The 13,420-nt window shown below is 37.2% G+C and overlaps 1 protein-coding gene across 50 annotated transcripts in view; it reads left to right on the forward strand.

Annotated features, from left to right (window-relative positions):
- Zasp52 (Z band alternatively spliced PDZ-motif protein 52) overlaps positions 1-13,420 on the forward strand; it is a 150,273-nt gene that overhangs the window by 104,310 nt on the left and 32,543 nt on the right. For 11 of the 50 annotated variants that reach the window (XM_067114986.1, XM_067114985.1, XM_067114997.1 and 8 more), the window contains exons 3-6: positions 384-489; positions 5,883-5,936; positions 8,058-8,176; positions 9,342-9,442. In XM_067114986.1, coding sequence (XP_066971087.1) covers positions 384-489; positions 5,883-5,936; positions 8,058-8,176; positions 9,342-9,442 — 380 coding nt within the window. Of the gene's footprint in view, positions 1-383; positions 490-3,047; positions 3,516-5,882; positions 5,937-8,057; positions 8,177-8,675; positions 8,948-9,341; positions 9,539-13,420 lie in introns of all 50 variants that reach the window. The other 39 variants (XM_067114965.1, XM_067115004.1, XM_067114964.1 and 36 more) reach the window with 9 other exon arrangements.

Genomic DNA, 13,420 nt, shown 5'->3' on the forward strand with positions numbered 1-13,420 from the left:
GCGCTGAAGAATCATTCTGAAACGGCAGTAACTTGTGTATATGTGTTCCACGATCCCAGTAGGTGGCATATCTCAGTTTCGAAAATTTTGTAGATACTGCGGTTTTTCATTTTAGGGCATCCTGGGCTACTCCTCTGGATGTCATTTTAGGTGTAAGGTGAGAAGTATTTGTACAAAAATTTCTCTGGTAAACATCTAGATTTCTCTTCGAAGGTGCTGAAGTACACAGAGTACCAGAAATACAATTTTTGGGATTACTCTACTTTTATCAGAGCAGAAGGGGTACTTATGGCGAATTATCCAAACTTTATATCTAGGTTACTGACAGTTTTCAGGGAAGCCCAAATGGCATGTATTCTTGACAATCATTTGACCTTTTCCAGAGGAGCCCAGACATGGAAACCAAGTGTGACTCCTTTGGCTGAAGTAAAGACGACTCCCGACGGCGTGCCCGTTGTCACATCCACCTCACTTGCTGCGAACAAACAGGTTAGTGAACAGTGTCTGCTGGGGGAACCCTAATGGCAGAGGTCTTCTGCTTCAGGCACGGCGGATTCGGTCAGTGTGTGTGTGAAGATTGTACCACCGATATACCACAGAGGATTGATAAATAGGGATTAACTGTGGGATTTTGTGGTGGTTTCAGATTGACGATTGTCTGGAATTGTCTTTTTGTCTCTGGACCCGGATTGTTGGAAATAAATAAGGCAGCTGTAGGTTATTTAGCTCTTGTGTTTGAAAGAGTTGTTTTGACATTTTGTCTGTTTATTGTAATATATAATTTTTCATATTAAGGCTTCAGTTACCCAAGGTTTGATTGCTGGTGACCAATGTCAATTTTTGTAATTGATTTTAATACACAAAAAAGTATTGATGTGAACATGTATGTTAATGACAATTTTAGGCACTAGAAACTTTCCATGAACTGTTATTTTTAGCGCATACTTTTATCTCATCTTGGTTATAATGACTGGAGTATTTACAGTTTGTATTTTTTCAAGAATAATTATCAAGAAGTGACAGGTTCCTATGTACTGTAATTTTAAAGCATACTTTAATTTCATCTGTTGCAATGCCTGTGGAGAATTTACACTCCAATAGTATCTTTTCAAGAAGAAGAATAATCATCACCGAGTGACAGGTTTTGAACGTGTATAGGGTCTTCAGTCGTGTGAGCCTGGAAGGTACTGAAAGTTTCACTCTTCATTAGAATAAATATTCTGTACTGGATGGGCTGTTGGACCGTGTGTCTACATTTACCCGAGTTCGAGCTTCTCCGTTTTCTTTTATTCACGAGCTTTTTTGTTTTTTTTTCTGGTTTTAGTGACTAATATGTTCGAAAGAAAATGCATGGCATTTTCCTTATTTGTTGCATGTGGTTAGAATATCCTTTTGCGAAAATAGGTTGTAGATTTTTCTGCATGTTAATTTTAAGGTATTCTTGAATATAGGAGTCTAGTCTTAACGTAGTTCTGGTGTTGAACAAAAGGAAATGACAGTTGTATAGATATATTGTTTGTAGTGCAAATATTCTTCATTTTAAGTCTACTCTCTTAATTCCCGTTACATTAATACAGTAATGCAGTACAGCATATTAATAGTGAATATTTTGGAAGGAGACGGAGGGTTTTCAGAATGTTGACTAGATGACTAAATTCAAAGTATTATTGTGGAATTGCACAGCTGTTTCCAGATTTTAGAATGACAGAGTTTTAGCTTTAAAGTGAACTGTGGCCTTGTTCGCTTAGATTTCTTAACAGGGAGATAGGACATTTTTCGTTATTCCTCAACTGCAATAAATCTGCTGTGATACAACTGGTTTTATATTTCCCATATCGTTAGAGAGCGGAATTTACATGGGAGTTTAATTTAATAATTGCAAAATTGCCATATTGGTAGTATTTGTCAGGTATATTTGCAGTAATATAGTATAGAATTCCTCCATTTTATTTGAGTTTTAAGAAAGGTGAGTGATTTGTTCAGACTTGAAGTTGCAGAAAAAATAACATTATTTGATATCATCACTTTCTCATGATCTTAAATAGAAAGATAAAGTCCGCAGTAGTATGTCTGTATATTTTTATAAACAGGAAGCCTTCGCCAACTTGATCAGTTGGCCTCCCCAGGCTGAAGATCTTGGCCACCTGCTCAAGTTGGCGAAAGCTTCCTGTATAAAACAATATACTCGTACATAAATACATACTGCTGCGGACTTTTTTTTCAAAAATATAATTTCTTAAACTTACCAGGATCATAGGGTAAGCATTGAGAGTAATTTGTCTTCTACACTAAAACTTTTGACCTCCAGTCAACCATCCATCAATATTTTATAGTGTGAGGCTGTCTTCAAGATTGTTAGCATTAAATTATCAGGTGGCCAGTAATAAAAGCACAGGAATAAAAAGTGTCACAATTTTGGCTAGGAAAAGAGTCACAGAAAAAAGTCAGTTTTGGCTAGGGAAAAAAGTCACAGGAAAAAAAGTCACATTAATTTATGGTGGCCGGCAATAAAGTCACGGGGAAAAATTCTCAATATTTTTTGTGGGTCATTATCTTTTTGATGTTTAGTCTTTTGTGTATGTTTTTACGACAGTACACGCCGCAAAGGTGGATACACACCGGGTTAAAACCCTTTGGGGTCACTATCTAGGAAAGATTGTGAATTTTTTTCCCCTGACTCTTTTGCCTGGATTCAAATATTAAAACGAACATTAATTTTCTCCATTCAGTGTAGTAGTAGTGCAGGATGATGTATGATACATTTCACACAATTAGTTGTGAGTCCATTTAGAACATTGTAATGTTTGAAAAGCCTTTTATTTTAATTTTTTAGCGAAATATTAAAGTACATAGTTTTCAAAGTGGTGTGCTCAGAACCCCTGCCACATAATTGCTAGCGAATAATCATCTTTGATGTTAAAACTAACATTTGAAACAAAAGGATCTTTGTGTGTGCTGTTTTAGTTATTGCATACCGTGTTATTTTTTCCTTTTCTGTTGTACTAACCTGACGTGTGTTTTTTTTCCCCCCTTTCCCTTACCAACAGCCCATCCGCCACATTGGTTCAAACCACAACACCACAGCTAGGCCTTTTCCAGGCTACACAGGCTCGCAGCCAAACTACTCGTTAGGGGCTCCCACGTCTTTCGCGAGCTTCAGCAAAGACGGTGCTGACGGCTCGTTCAGTGGAACTTCGTCGAGGAGCACGTCGGGCAGTACTAGTCCTAGCGGTGGGATACCCGTGGCGGGCACCGGCATATCCCTTAGCAAAGAGAATGCCAAAAACTTTCTGATGATGACTCTAGACAAAGAGAACCTGAACATAAACGCCAATTCGTCCAAGACGAACAAAACCAGTGGTAGCAATGGGCTCTTCTCGAGTCAGTTTCTAAACAATAATGGCGCTGTTGGTGGAACTGTCGGGCACCAGAGAAAGTATTCACTGGGCAGTAATGCATCCACCTGCAGTAGCAATGACACAGATCACGAAGCTCTTACCCGTAGGAACAATGAAGTAAGAGAGTTTCTTGGTTTTTATGTAGTGTAGGATTTGGTGGTGGGGTCATAATACAAGTACCTAGCTGCTCTAATGTATATTTAGTGGTGACAGGAGTTTTAGTTGTGTAAGTACGCCTTTCTTAATTGGCAATGTGAAGAAGAAGAAATCAAGTTGACATTATTTTGATGGGTTCCAATTTAATATAGAATAAGTTCCATTACTAATAAGGTGCTAAGGTTCCTTCATAAAAATGTAGTTTGGCTAGTTTTGTAACTTTTGGGAGTATTGTAAGTGCTTGAGTTTTACATCATGGTTACCTTTCTTAAAGCGTTGGTAATATATCACTTATATTTTTTTACAGTATTTTATATGATGAAACAAATTCCAAGAGTTTAAAATATAATACATTTTTGTATTTTCCCCCATTCGTCCGCATCCCTGGACGCAACATTGCCTGGTAAGGGGAATGCGGCATGTGTAACCATTTTTTCATTCCACTTTTTGGTGAACTGAATTGCTGTACTGGCATGAATCATAAAATGTTCAACATTAAAATTAAATATCAGTAAACCCCGTTTGACTGTTGCACAGAAATGGAAGAGATAACCTTGACTTGGAAGATCATTGAAAATGATAAATAAACGCGAGAGGATGTGCCTTTTAACCTGTGCAGTGTCCCCTGTCTTTTTTTTTTTTTATAAATAAAAGAAAAATCCTACAGTCAGTAAGTAGAAGTTAGAGTAGATCAGTTTTTGTATTATTTTGTAATTTTGTTTTAAACATGCCATTTATTTTATATTGTAAAACCTTTGGGAGGAAAGCTATGTGGATCAGGTGTTCTTTACTCCTATTCACCATAATATTAGCATAACTTATGCCTCTTGATTAGCATTTGAATGATTTAATTAAGCATCTTGTGCATGGAATATAGGCAAACCGGTCTGACAGAATGAAACCTTCTCTTTACGCAGTACAGTACTTTGAAAATACTCTTGAAATTACAACATAAAACCTTCTCTTAACACAAGCACTACCCTAAAATGGAAGACTGCAGTATCTGCAAAAATACAAAACTGAGAAAAATGGTAGATACTCCCCTTGCCTTACTACTGATTTTGCAAATACCGCAAATGGGACCTCCCCTAAATAAAGCATTGAAGAATCATTCTGATACTGCAGTAACTTGTGTAATAGTGTTTCACGAGCCCAACAGGTGGCATATCTCATTTTGAAAATCTAGTAGATACTGCAGTTTTCCCATTTTAGGGCAGAGTATAGTACTTAGAAAACACTCTGGAAGAATTATGATGTAGCTGGTGGGATGCCCAACAGAAGAAATGACAGTATCGATGACATTTCGGCCATCAGTGGAACTGAAGCTGAATGTTTGTGAGGAATGATTAATGAGTATTACACAGGGCAAGAGAAATCTAGAAGTTCGGTACATGCTCAAAAATTCTCTTAATTCTCCTTCGGAATGAATTTGTTTGAAGCAGTTTAGTGAAGGGATTGGAGGGAACTAGACCAGATTATTTAAGCAAAATAAGAGAGAAAATTGTAGAAGTATATCACATCTGTAATCTCATTAAGTAGATGCCTGGCATAAATTTTGATAAAAATAAATTACTTGAATTCTCATTTGTCATTTTGTAATTACTGTTGATATAGAAAATGTGAAAAGAATTAGCGAGATGAAATGGGTGTATAAAATAAAATATTTGGCATTTAATTACCAGGCTTAATCATTAATGTAATTAGCATACCTGTAATAATGCTAGGATAATTTTAGCAAAGTTGTAGCGTACTGAATACCCATCTAGCCTGCTGATGTAAAATTTGGAGATTTCAACTTGAAAGTCAACCATTTTAGGTCGCCTAAATTCCATGAACAAAATGTATTTCTCCACCATAATGTCAAGAGCCAGCTAACCATACCATATTCTTTAATGTTCCAAAAAGTAAAATACAATAAAGATAATTTATAGACAACTGGAGAATTGGAACAACATGGTTCGCGGGGTAGACGATGTGGTTGCACCTAAATATTTGATTGCTGATGCCCTCTGTTTCAAATTGTGGTGGATAGCTCACGGTATACCCAGTGCCATTTGCACTGGGTATGAATCACAGACTAAAGATGCTTTCCTCTCATTTGTTTTGTAATGCAATATAATGTTGTACCTGTGCTATTGAAAACTGGCATTTTAGTCTCAAACGTACCTGTAGGATGTTTCTCTCTGGTTTGATGCTACATTACATTCCCGATCTCCACACGTTGCCTAAAAGTAAACTTGGCCCCATCCCTTTGCAAAAGATTGTTATGGCCCCCTGACAAAGCACATGCTTGCCCCCTTCTGAAATGTTTTGGACCCCTTTTTCCAGAACTATGTTCCAGTTGGAGCAGCTTTCAACACTGCTCCTGTACCTTTTGCTGAGGTGAAGGATCTTTACTTGTTTGCATACTTAGGTTGAACCTTTCCAATGTTGTTTCAGCCTCTCACAGGACTGTGCATGACTCGCCTTTCCGTTCGTTATAAGTCTGGTTGCTGGTAGCCGCACTAAACTGTTCCCATATTCATTTACTGTATGAAGCATCTTGAAGTTTGGACAGAATACTACAGGCTGAATGAGTCAGATACATATTGTGGCTGAATGCCACCTTTCTCTCACACAGAATATGAAATCTCGGCACTACAGTATACAGTATATAAATTTTGTTCCAGTAAAGTTCATCTTGGAGTTGCCTAAGGGAAAATGGTTAAATTCCTTGTTCTGCTGTTTTAAGAATATTGCAAACTAGACAGAAATATTGATTAACTGTTTCAATAAAAAAAGGGTGTAAATTTATCTGAGGAGACTCTCACTCACTTGTAGGTTTAACAAATCATTTTGTGTACATTACTGTTGCTTTGATATCAGATTTAAATATAATGACTTGCAGTTAACTTTATTATTTTTTACTGTAGTAATTTTCATTGTTAAATGAGTATTTTTACAGAGTTAGATATGAGTATTTTATGTTGTCTGCTCTTGGAAAGGTTTCAAGTTCATTGGAAAGTTTTGGTACTAAAGTACGTGAAGAATATATAACTGTTATTATATTAGAAAGTAAGTTAACTACACAGCAACCAGAGTCATCTAGTGCTGGTCTGCAAGATTTGTCCTTAATCAGGTGAAAAAGTGAATGAAGACAAAAGTGGGGCCAGTCCATTGGGAATGAGTGGAAAATTAGACAAGGCACACTGTAAGCAATACCTGCTACAAAGAGTGGTTGATGAGAAGTAATGAGGAACAATGGAAGCACAATGTTACATTAAGAGATGATTAAATTATGATTAGGAAATTGAACTACGCCATACACCTTATTGAAGCACTGTATACTGTAGTACTTTGCGTGAGTTCTCACATTAGGCCATTTGTGCAGGGTTGTTTTATAGAAAAACCTTCAAGATGCACCCATGTCCAGATCCTTTTTACATTTCCAAGTTTTTAATTATGTTGAGTAATCTTAAGCATTTTTGAAATAGTTTCACGGTAGAGAGTAAACTTGATGGAAACGAGTGAAATTTTGTGATTGCAAAAGAGAATAGGAATTTTTCTTGATTCTGAATGCTCTTTGTTTGCTCAGTACCTGCTCCTGTCCAGATAAGGCAGTTTTTTTAGTAAGATGGTATCTCCTAGGAACTTCTAATTCTTGTCTATGAAAACTGAAATTGCTGACATAACTTTCAAGCCATAGTTTGTCCGTCATTTAAATTCAGATCTTCAGAGTTTTTATTTCTTTGAACAAGTATTTTAATGTATTTTAATGTAGCATTGGAGTTGATTATTTTCTCATTTGCCATTTGTACTTCACATTCTTAATTATTGTTTCGGAGTAGCTTAATCGCTCATAATCTAGTAGTTCTTGAGTTCAGTAGGTCATGTTGTTTGCGTAGAGCTAATTTTTTTTATTTTGCCATAGAGGGTAGAGTAGTAGAATGTCATTGCAGTCATGTTGGTTTCATTAATTAAAATGTTGCATGAGCTTTAGCTAACCAGCATATGTGTAGCCAAGGTTGTTACTGTTAACCAGCGCTCTTAATTAGTAGCGTACATAATGACTTGAGTATTGACACTGAATAATTGATCTTGAAAGTAATTGTACTGGTACTGTAGGCTCCTTATTTATACTGTATTGTTCATCGGTAATTCGTTGCTTAACTTTTCTTAACAGAGGTAAAGGCTTTTAAGAGTAGACTTTTTTATTTTAAAGAAATAAAAACATGGGTTGAACGTCAGTTGACCTATGGATTGTTTAGGTACATGAATGTAACTAGATCACATCTTTTGAATACCTTAATTAAGCCAAGTTCTTTTTGCATTGTTGTTAGCATGTAATATTATTCCTTTGGGAAATGATAGGTACTTAGGACTGTGCTTTTCTTTCATGAGAAATCCCAGTGTAGAAATGATCTTGGTGGTCACAGTAATGATGAACAGAGCATTGCAGCTTAGGAATCTGGAGATGGCATTTACTTTGAAATACCGTAGCAACTAACTAGTTTACTCTTCCAGGTGAATGGAAAACAGATTGTCAATGCACAATACAACACACCTCTCAACTTGTACAGCGAGGAGAACATTGCTGAAACTCTCTCTGCGCAAGCTGAGGTGATCGGCAAGGGATGCCTCGGGTAGGAAATCTTTTTCTCGTTTGTGACTTCCCTCTTATAGGAATGATTTTGCCATTACTGAGAAACTTGAAATGGGATGACATAATAGGATGAACCTCTTCTTTCAGGATTATACAACAACTCATTTGAAGCTTAGATGAGTGTCAGATTTTCATTACAGAGCAGACTAGATGTATGTAGCGATGCTGATCCGTAAAGACAAAGATGGACATTTAAGCATTTTTTTTTTTTTTTAGTTTTGTTTTATTTACTTGCAAATAGCATGGCTTTTTCTTGCTATTGTCCAGGATGTTATTAGAACATAATGTTGCATTTTTAGGTGGCACTTTTATGATTTCAGTAGCTAATAATCACTTTTAAAAGTTCAATTTTATTTTTGGTTATACTTTTCTATAATTTGTTCGCTTGTAAATTAAGAAAGACTTATGTTCTGAACACATGGTTCTTATGTGTGTGTCTGTGTGTATTTGTGTGGCACCGCCTGGATGTGTGGGAACAGCATTAACTTCAAGAAATATCAACGGGAGACAGTAATCCAGGTAAACTCTCCGACATACAAGCTAATCCACGGAGATTTGGATGACACCCCAAAGAAGCCTCGACCCCCTCCGGCTTCTCCCTTTGACAAGGCAAATCAGCCCCCTCCCCCAGTTGCCTCTTTCCAACGGGTGAAAGCTCCTATGCCACCCACTCCACAGGCTCCAGCAGCGCCCCCGGCCAAGGCAGCACCAGCTCCCGCACCTCAGCCTCCTAAAGAGGGAGGAGACTCAGGTGACACACACCACCTTATTAATAACCTTCACTTTTTGCCGTGTTCCGAGGCCTTTTTTGCCAGAGTTTTCGCCATTATGTCGCCTGGTGGTGGTGTGCCGATTGAGGTGGCCTGCATGCTCCTACAGCCCTGTGTTTTATGCAGTGTCTTCAGTCTTACAGGATTTTTTTTTTTTTTTTTAATAAGGATTTTGGAAGGGGACAAACATGCTTTGAATGCTGTTCTTGAACCCGTTCTTGGAATGCTGTGTTTGGGTGTGTATGTATGTGTGAGTGAGTGTATAATGCTATAATATTTGCATGATTTGCCTGACTCCTACCTCCCTCTCTCTCTCTCCCTCCCCCTCCTGTCTACTACCACTACCCCACCTCTGCTACTGGTGTTGCTGTGTAGTGTCAACTTCATGAAGAATGAAAGGGCCTACGACGGCAAGACGTCCGACGTGCTGCGGATGGTGCAGGAGATGGATAGGAATCCACAACCGGAACCTGAAGGTGAGGTAACATCCCTGATATCCCCTGACAAGAATGTTGTCCAGGGACATTCTTTCAAGATGCTTCAGCAAGCACTGGAGAACTGCAGTGATTTAGGTAGGTTCTGCCAGGACACGGAAAGGAATTATTTTTTTAAAATATTGTCCAATGCCAAAGCAATTTGTTTTAAAACGGGATTCTTTAAAGCGGCTGTACGTGCACATGAATACACAGACACTTCTATGACAGTTACTAGTTTCTGATTATTTCACTAATGTCCCTAACAGTAGTTTATGCACTGCAAGGTCATTGTAAATACTAGACACAACGCTTACATCTAAACTAATACAATAATAATTGCACGTAACTAATGAGACTACACACAACCCAGATTCTTGATGCTCTGTCCTCCATTTCATTTTGGAAAATCAGTTGGATTTACAGATGAAGTTATGAACAGTTGACAGGTTTTAGTAAAATGTGTAGCCACTAAAGAAGTATCATAAGTTGATGATACCACATCCTTTAGATGAATGTAAGCTTCCTCAAAATTATTAGGTTCTTGTTGAATACCCTCACTGACTTAATGTAAAGTCTTCTGTGCCAGAGAACATTAGGTCATAGTGTCCTTGAATAGTAGCAGCTAGTTTGTAGCAATAGAGTAATCCCATTCAGATCTCCCTTGAAACTTGTAGATCTTGACTGTGTCCAGATATCACCTCAGACTGTGCTGGATCAACCATTACATAAAGGTATTAGCCTTCAGGAAAGGCCAACATAAACTGTATAAAATTTTATAATGCTGGCAGTTAAATGAGTGAATATTGGACAGATTCACCAAGAATGATTGTCTACCCATTCAGTGATAATGGCCTTGTTGAGACCATGAGAGCATTATCAAAGATTAGAGGGAAGGTGAGCATACTAGTGCTGAAGAGAAATACAAAGTATCTGAAAGAATGTTACTATTGTTGACTGCATTTATGAAAGGACAAGTGTGATGTTCGCCTTGCCGTAAAGTAAACGAGTCACTCCTGATCTCTCTCCCCTCTTGTGTCACGAACAAGGGAAAGAAAAGTGAAATGGCTGATGTGAAATATGATCAGGTGAAGGTTAGATGCTCATATTTGGAGCAAGCAAAGGCTAAGTTCCTTGAAGTTGCAATTGAGCAAATAAAAAAAACCTATTAAACCTATCTATTCTAGGTTTATTTTTTTAGCCCTTGAACAAGTGTGCCTGTAACACCCTCAAACACAGTGTTTGTTGTTGGTAAACCATAACATCACTCCATCTAGAAGGTAGACAGTAGTTTATTCCTAACTGAAATCTGGTATGTTGAACATGTGCTCGCTACAGAAACATTTAGAGCAGATTGCTAGGTGACAGAACTGTCAAGGAATCGAGGAATACCGAAAATGATGAATGTAGGAAAAGAAATACCTGAAGTGAACCATAAAAGTCCAGAACTATAAGAAACTGCTTAAGAGGCTCGCATTTCATCTAGTTACCTAACATATATACTGTATAACCACTTAGTTTCTTAGGCATCCCGGTAGATGGGGTATGAAGTCTTAATTTTTTAGTACTTTAGTGAGATCTATTGTTCTTAGGTACTTTAGGGAGTTCCATAGATAAGTACTTTCAGTTCCTTTGTGAGAGATCCTATCGCTGACAGCTCCAAGTAGTGGTTTAAGAAAGGACTGAAAATCAGCATAAGCAGAACTAGCAGATGGGAAAAGTTGGGAAGGCGGGTGGGTGGGTGGGATGAGCTCTGTGCTTTGTACCAAGTGTAACAGATGTCACGAGAGACGCTCAGAGTTACCAGACGTGGCGTAAGAGATTTTTTACACCGAAATGTATGAAACCAAATGAGAAAGGGAAGTAAAGAACCCTTTTGTGGTAGATGGACTGGTCTTAGGGATAGGTGGGAACAGCTGGAGCCTGGTTAAAATGGATATGATTTGAAAATGTGACTATAGTGTGTTAAAATTTGTCGTCAGACTGCAGTGGGAAACTATCACAAGTGAGGAAGTGGAGAGATGTAGTGTCCAATGGATTAAGAAGGGGATGAGGAACAGTTAATCAGAAAAGTAATTGATATAGAAGTCCAAGAAAATCATGGGAGAAATGATAAAGACCTAGAACTGATGGGAGGTCAGGAAAAGAGAGAGAAAACTTGATTTTTAACCCCATGAAGAATAGAGAATAGAATGCAATGTAGAATTTAGGACAAAGGTCAAGCACTGGGACCTGTGAGATTATTCAGCGCTGATAAGGAAATTGACAATAAGAAGGTTTGAGAGGGGTAACAGAGGTAAACTTCGCAGTTGCACTATGAAACAATTGTTAGAGAGGGTGGAAAGTCAGATGTTAGAAAGAGAATATGAACAGAGTTACAGTAAAAGGAATGAAAGGTTGCAGCCAGGGGCTGAAGGGACGCTGCAAAGACCATTAAGTAATTCCTAAAGTGCACCATGTGAGGTGCACTAATGGCATGACCCAAATATAGGAGTAGCCCTATGAAGTGAATAGCAAATGTAAACATGCTGGCAGTTATGAGTAGGTAATTTGACATGAGTAGAACTGCATATTGCTCTGTATGTTTGATGTGTACAAAATATTTATACAATAAATCTCTGCCACTTTAGCTTGAGAAGCTCTGAAGGAATCAGGCCCATGTTAGTTAGCTATGAAGTGATTAATGATATGCATATCAGAGAGAAACAATAACATTTAGGTAGACAGAATTCTATTTTGAATTGGTAAGTCCAGTCTTGTTAAATTTTTTAACCAGTGCTTATTTGTAGATTGGGTTTTAATCTCCATGAGTAAGCCTTTGTTTTTTATCAGAATTTAAAGAAAAGTGGATGAAGTTCTTTTTCTGTGGAATAAATTGATTTGTATTTGACAATTGTCTTAAGAATTATGGGCACATTCAGTGAATGCTTAGACAACTTCTTTCAATGTGTTTATCTTAACTTGCATAAGGAGGTGCAATAAAATGAAGAAATTTGTGCTTAATATATTTTTTGAGATGAAATCACATAGCTCTAAATTATAGGTCCCATTTTGACCTATGTGACAAAGACGCTTTTTAAAGCTAATGTAATGATAGGAAACAGAATTATAAAGATAATTTTGATTTTCTACTGTAATGAGAAATTTTATGTTCAGCTCTGCATGCTCAAGTATTTATGACTGCAAGTCGTGTGTCTCAACAGGGTCAGCTCATTGTATTTTGGAAACATTTTACACATAATGTATATGTTCCAAGGCATTCCTCTGCCTTAGGATACAGAGCATTTTATATGATGTAATGGTTTTGATGAAAGCCAATTCTGGACACAGTTGCTACTTCAAACAGATATGAAGAATTTTCAGAGTAGCTGCTGATCAGTCGCGAATACGCTACTGTAGTGTTTGTGACCTTAGAAATTAGTGTCCACATTATCGTAATATCTGTACATAATAGCAAGAGCTTCCTCCCTCCAAGATACCACTTATTTACATGTTGTTTTACTTGGTAGTTTGCAAAAATAAAAAAAAAGTACGGTAACCTTAGGAGATTTGAATAATGAACAGATGTGATGCCCTTTTAACCTATGTTGATTATTACTGACGTCCATGTTTTCAAGTCTAATTCCTTAAAATTTGTTTATTTCTTCAGTGCAAAGTTGTTATAGTTTGATGTCGTAAATAGTGTACAAATGAAACTGATTATGACTAACATTCTTATTTTCTTAAAATACTAATATTTATAATCCAAATGCAGGTACACTAGCAGGGTATGTCATGCTTTGTATAAATTCTGATCACATATTGCTTTGAAAGTCAGTTAATTCCAATAACAACATTCTTTCGCTAAAATCAGAGATTAAAAGTAATTTGAAAAGAAACATGTGATATGATTACCGAGGCAGATGATTAACATGCAGAACAACTACCTAGAGCCATGTTCCTTAATACAGTTTATTACTGTACAATAATCTGTGCATGAGT

Source organism: Macrobrachium rosenbergii, chromosome 13 (assembly GCF_040412425.1).
Source record: "Macrobrachium rosenbergii isolate ZJJX-2024 chromosome 13, ASM4041242v1, whole genome shotgun sequence".
NCBI classification, from domain to species: Eukaryota; Metazoa; Arthropoda; class Malacostraca; order Decapoda; family Palaemonidae; genus Macrobrachium; species Macrobrachium rosenbergii.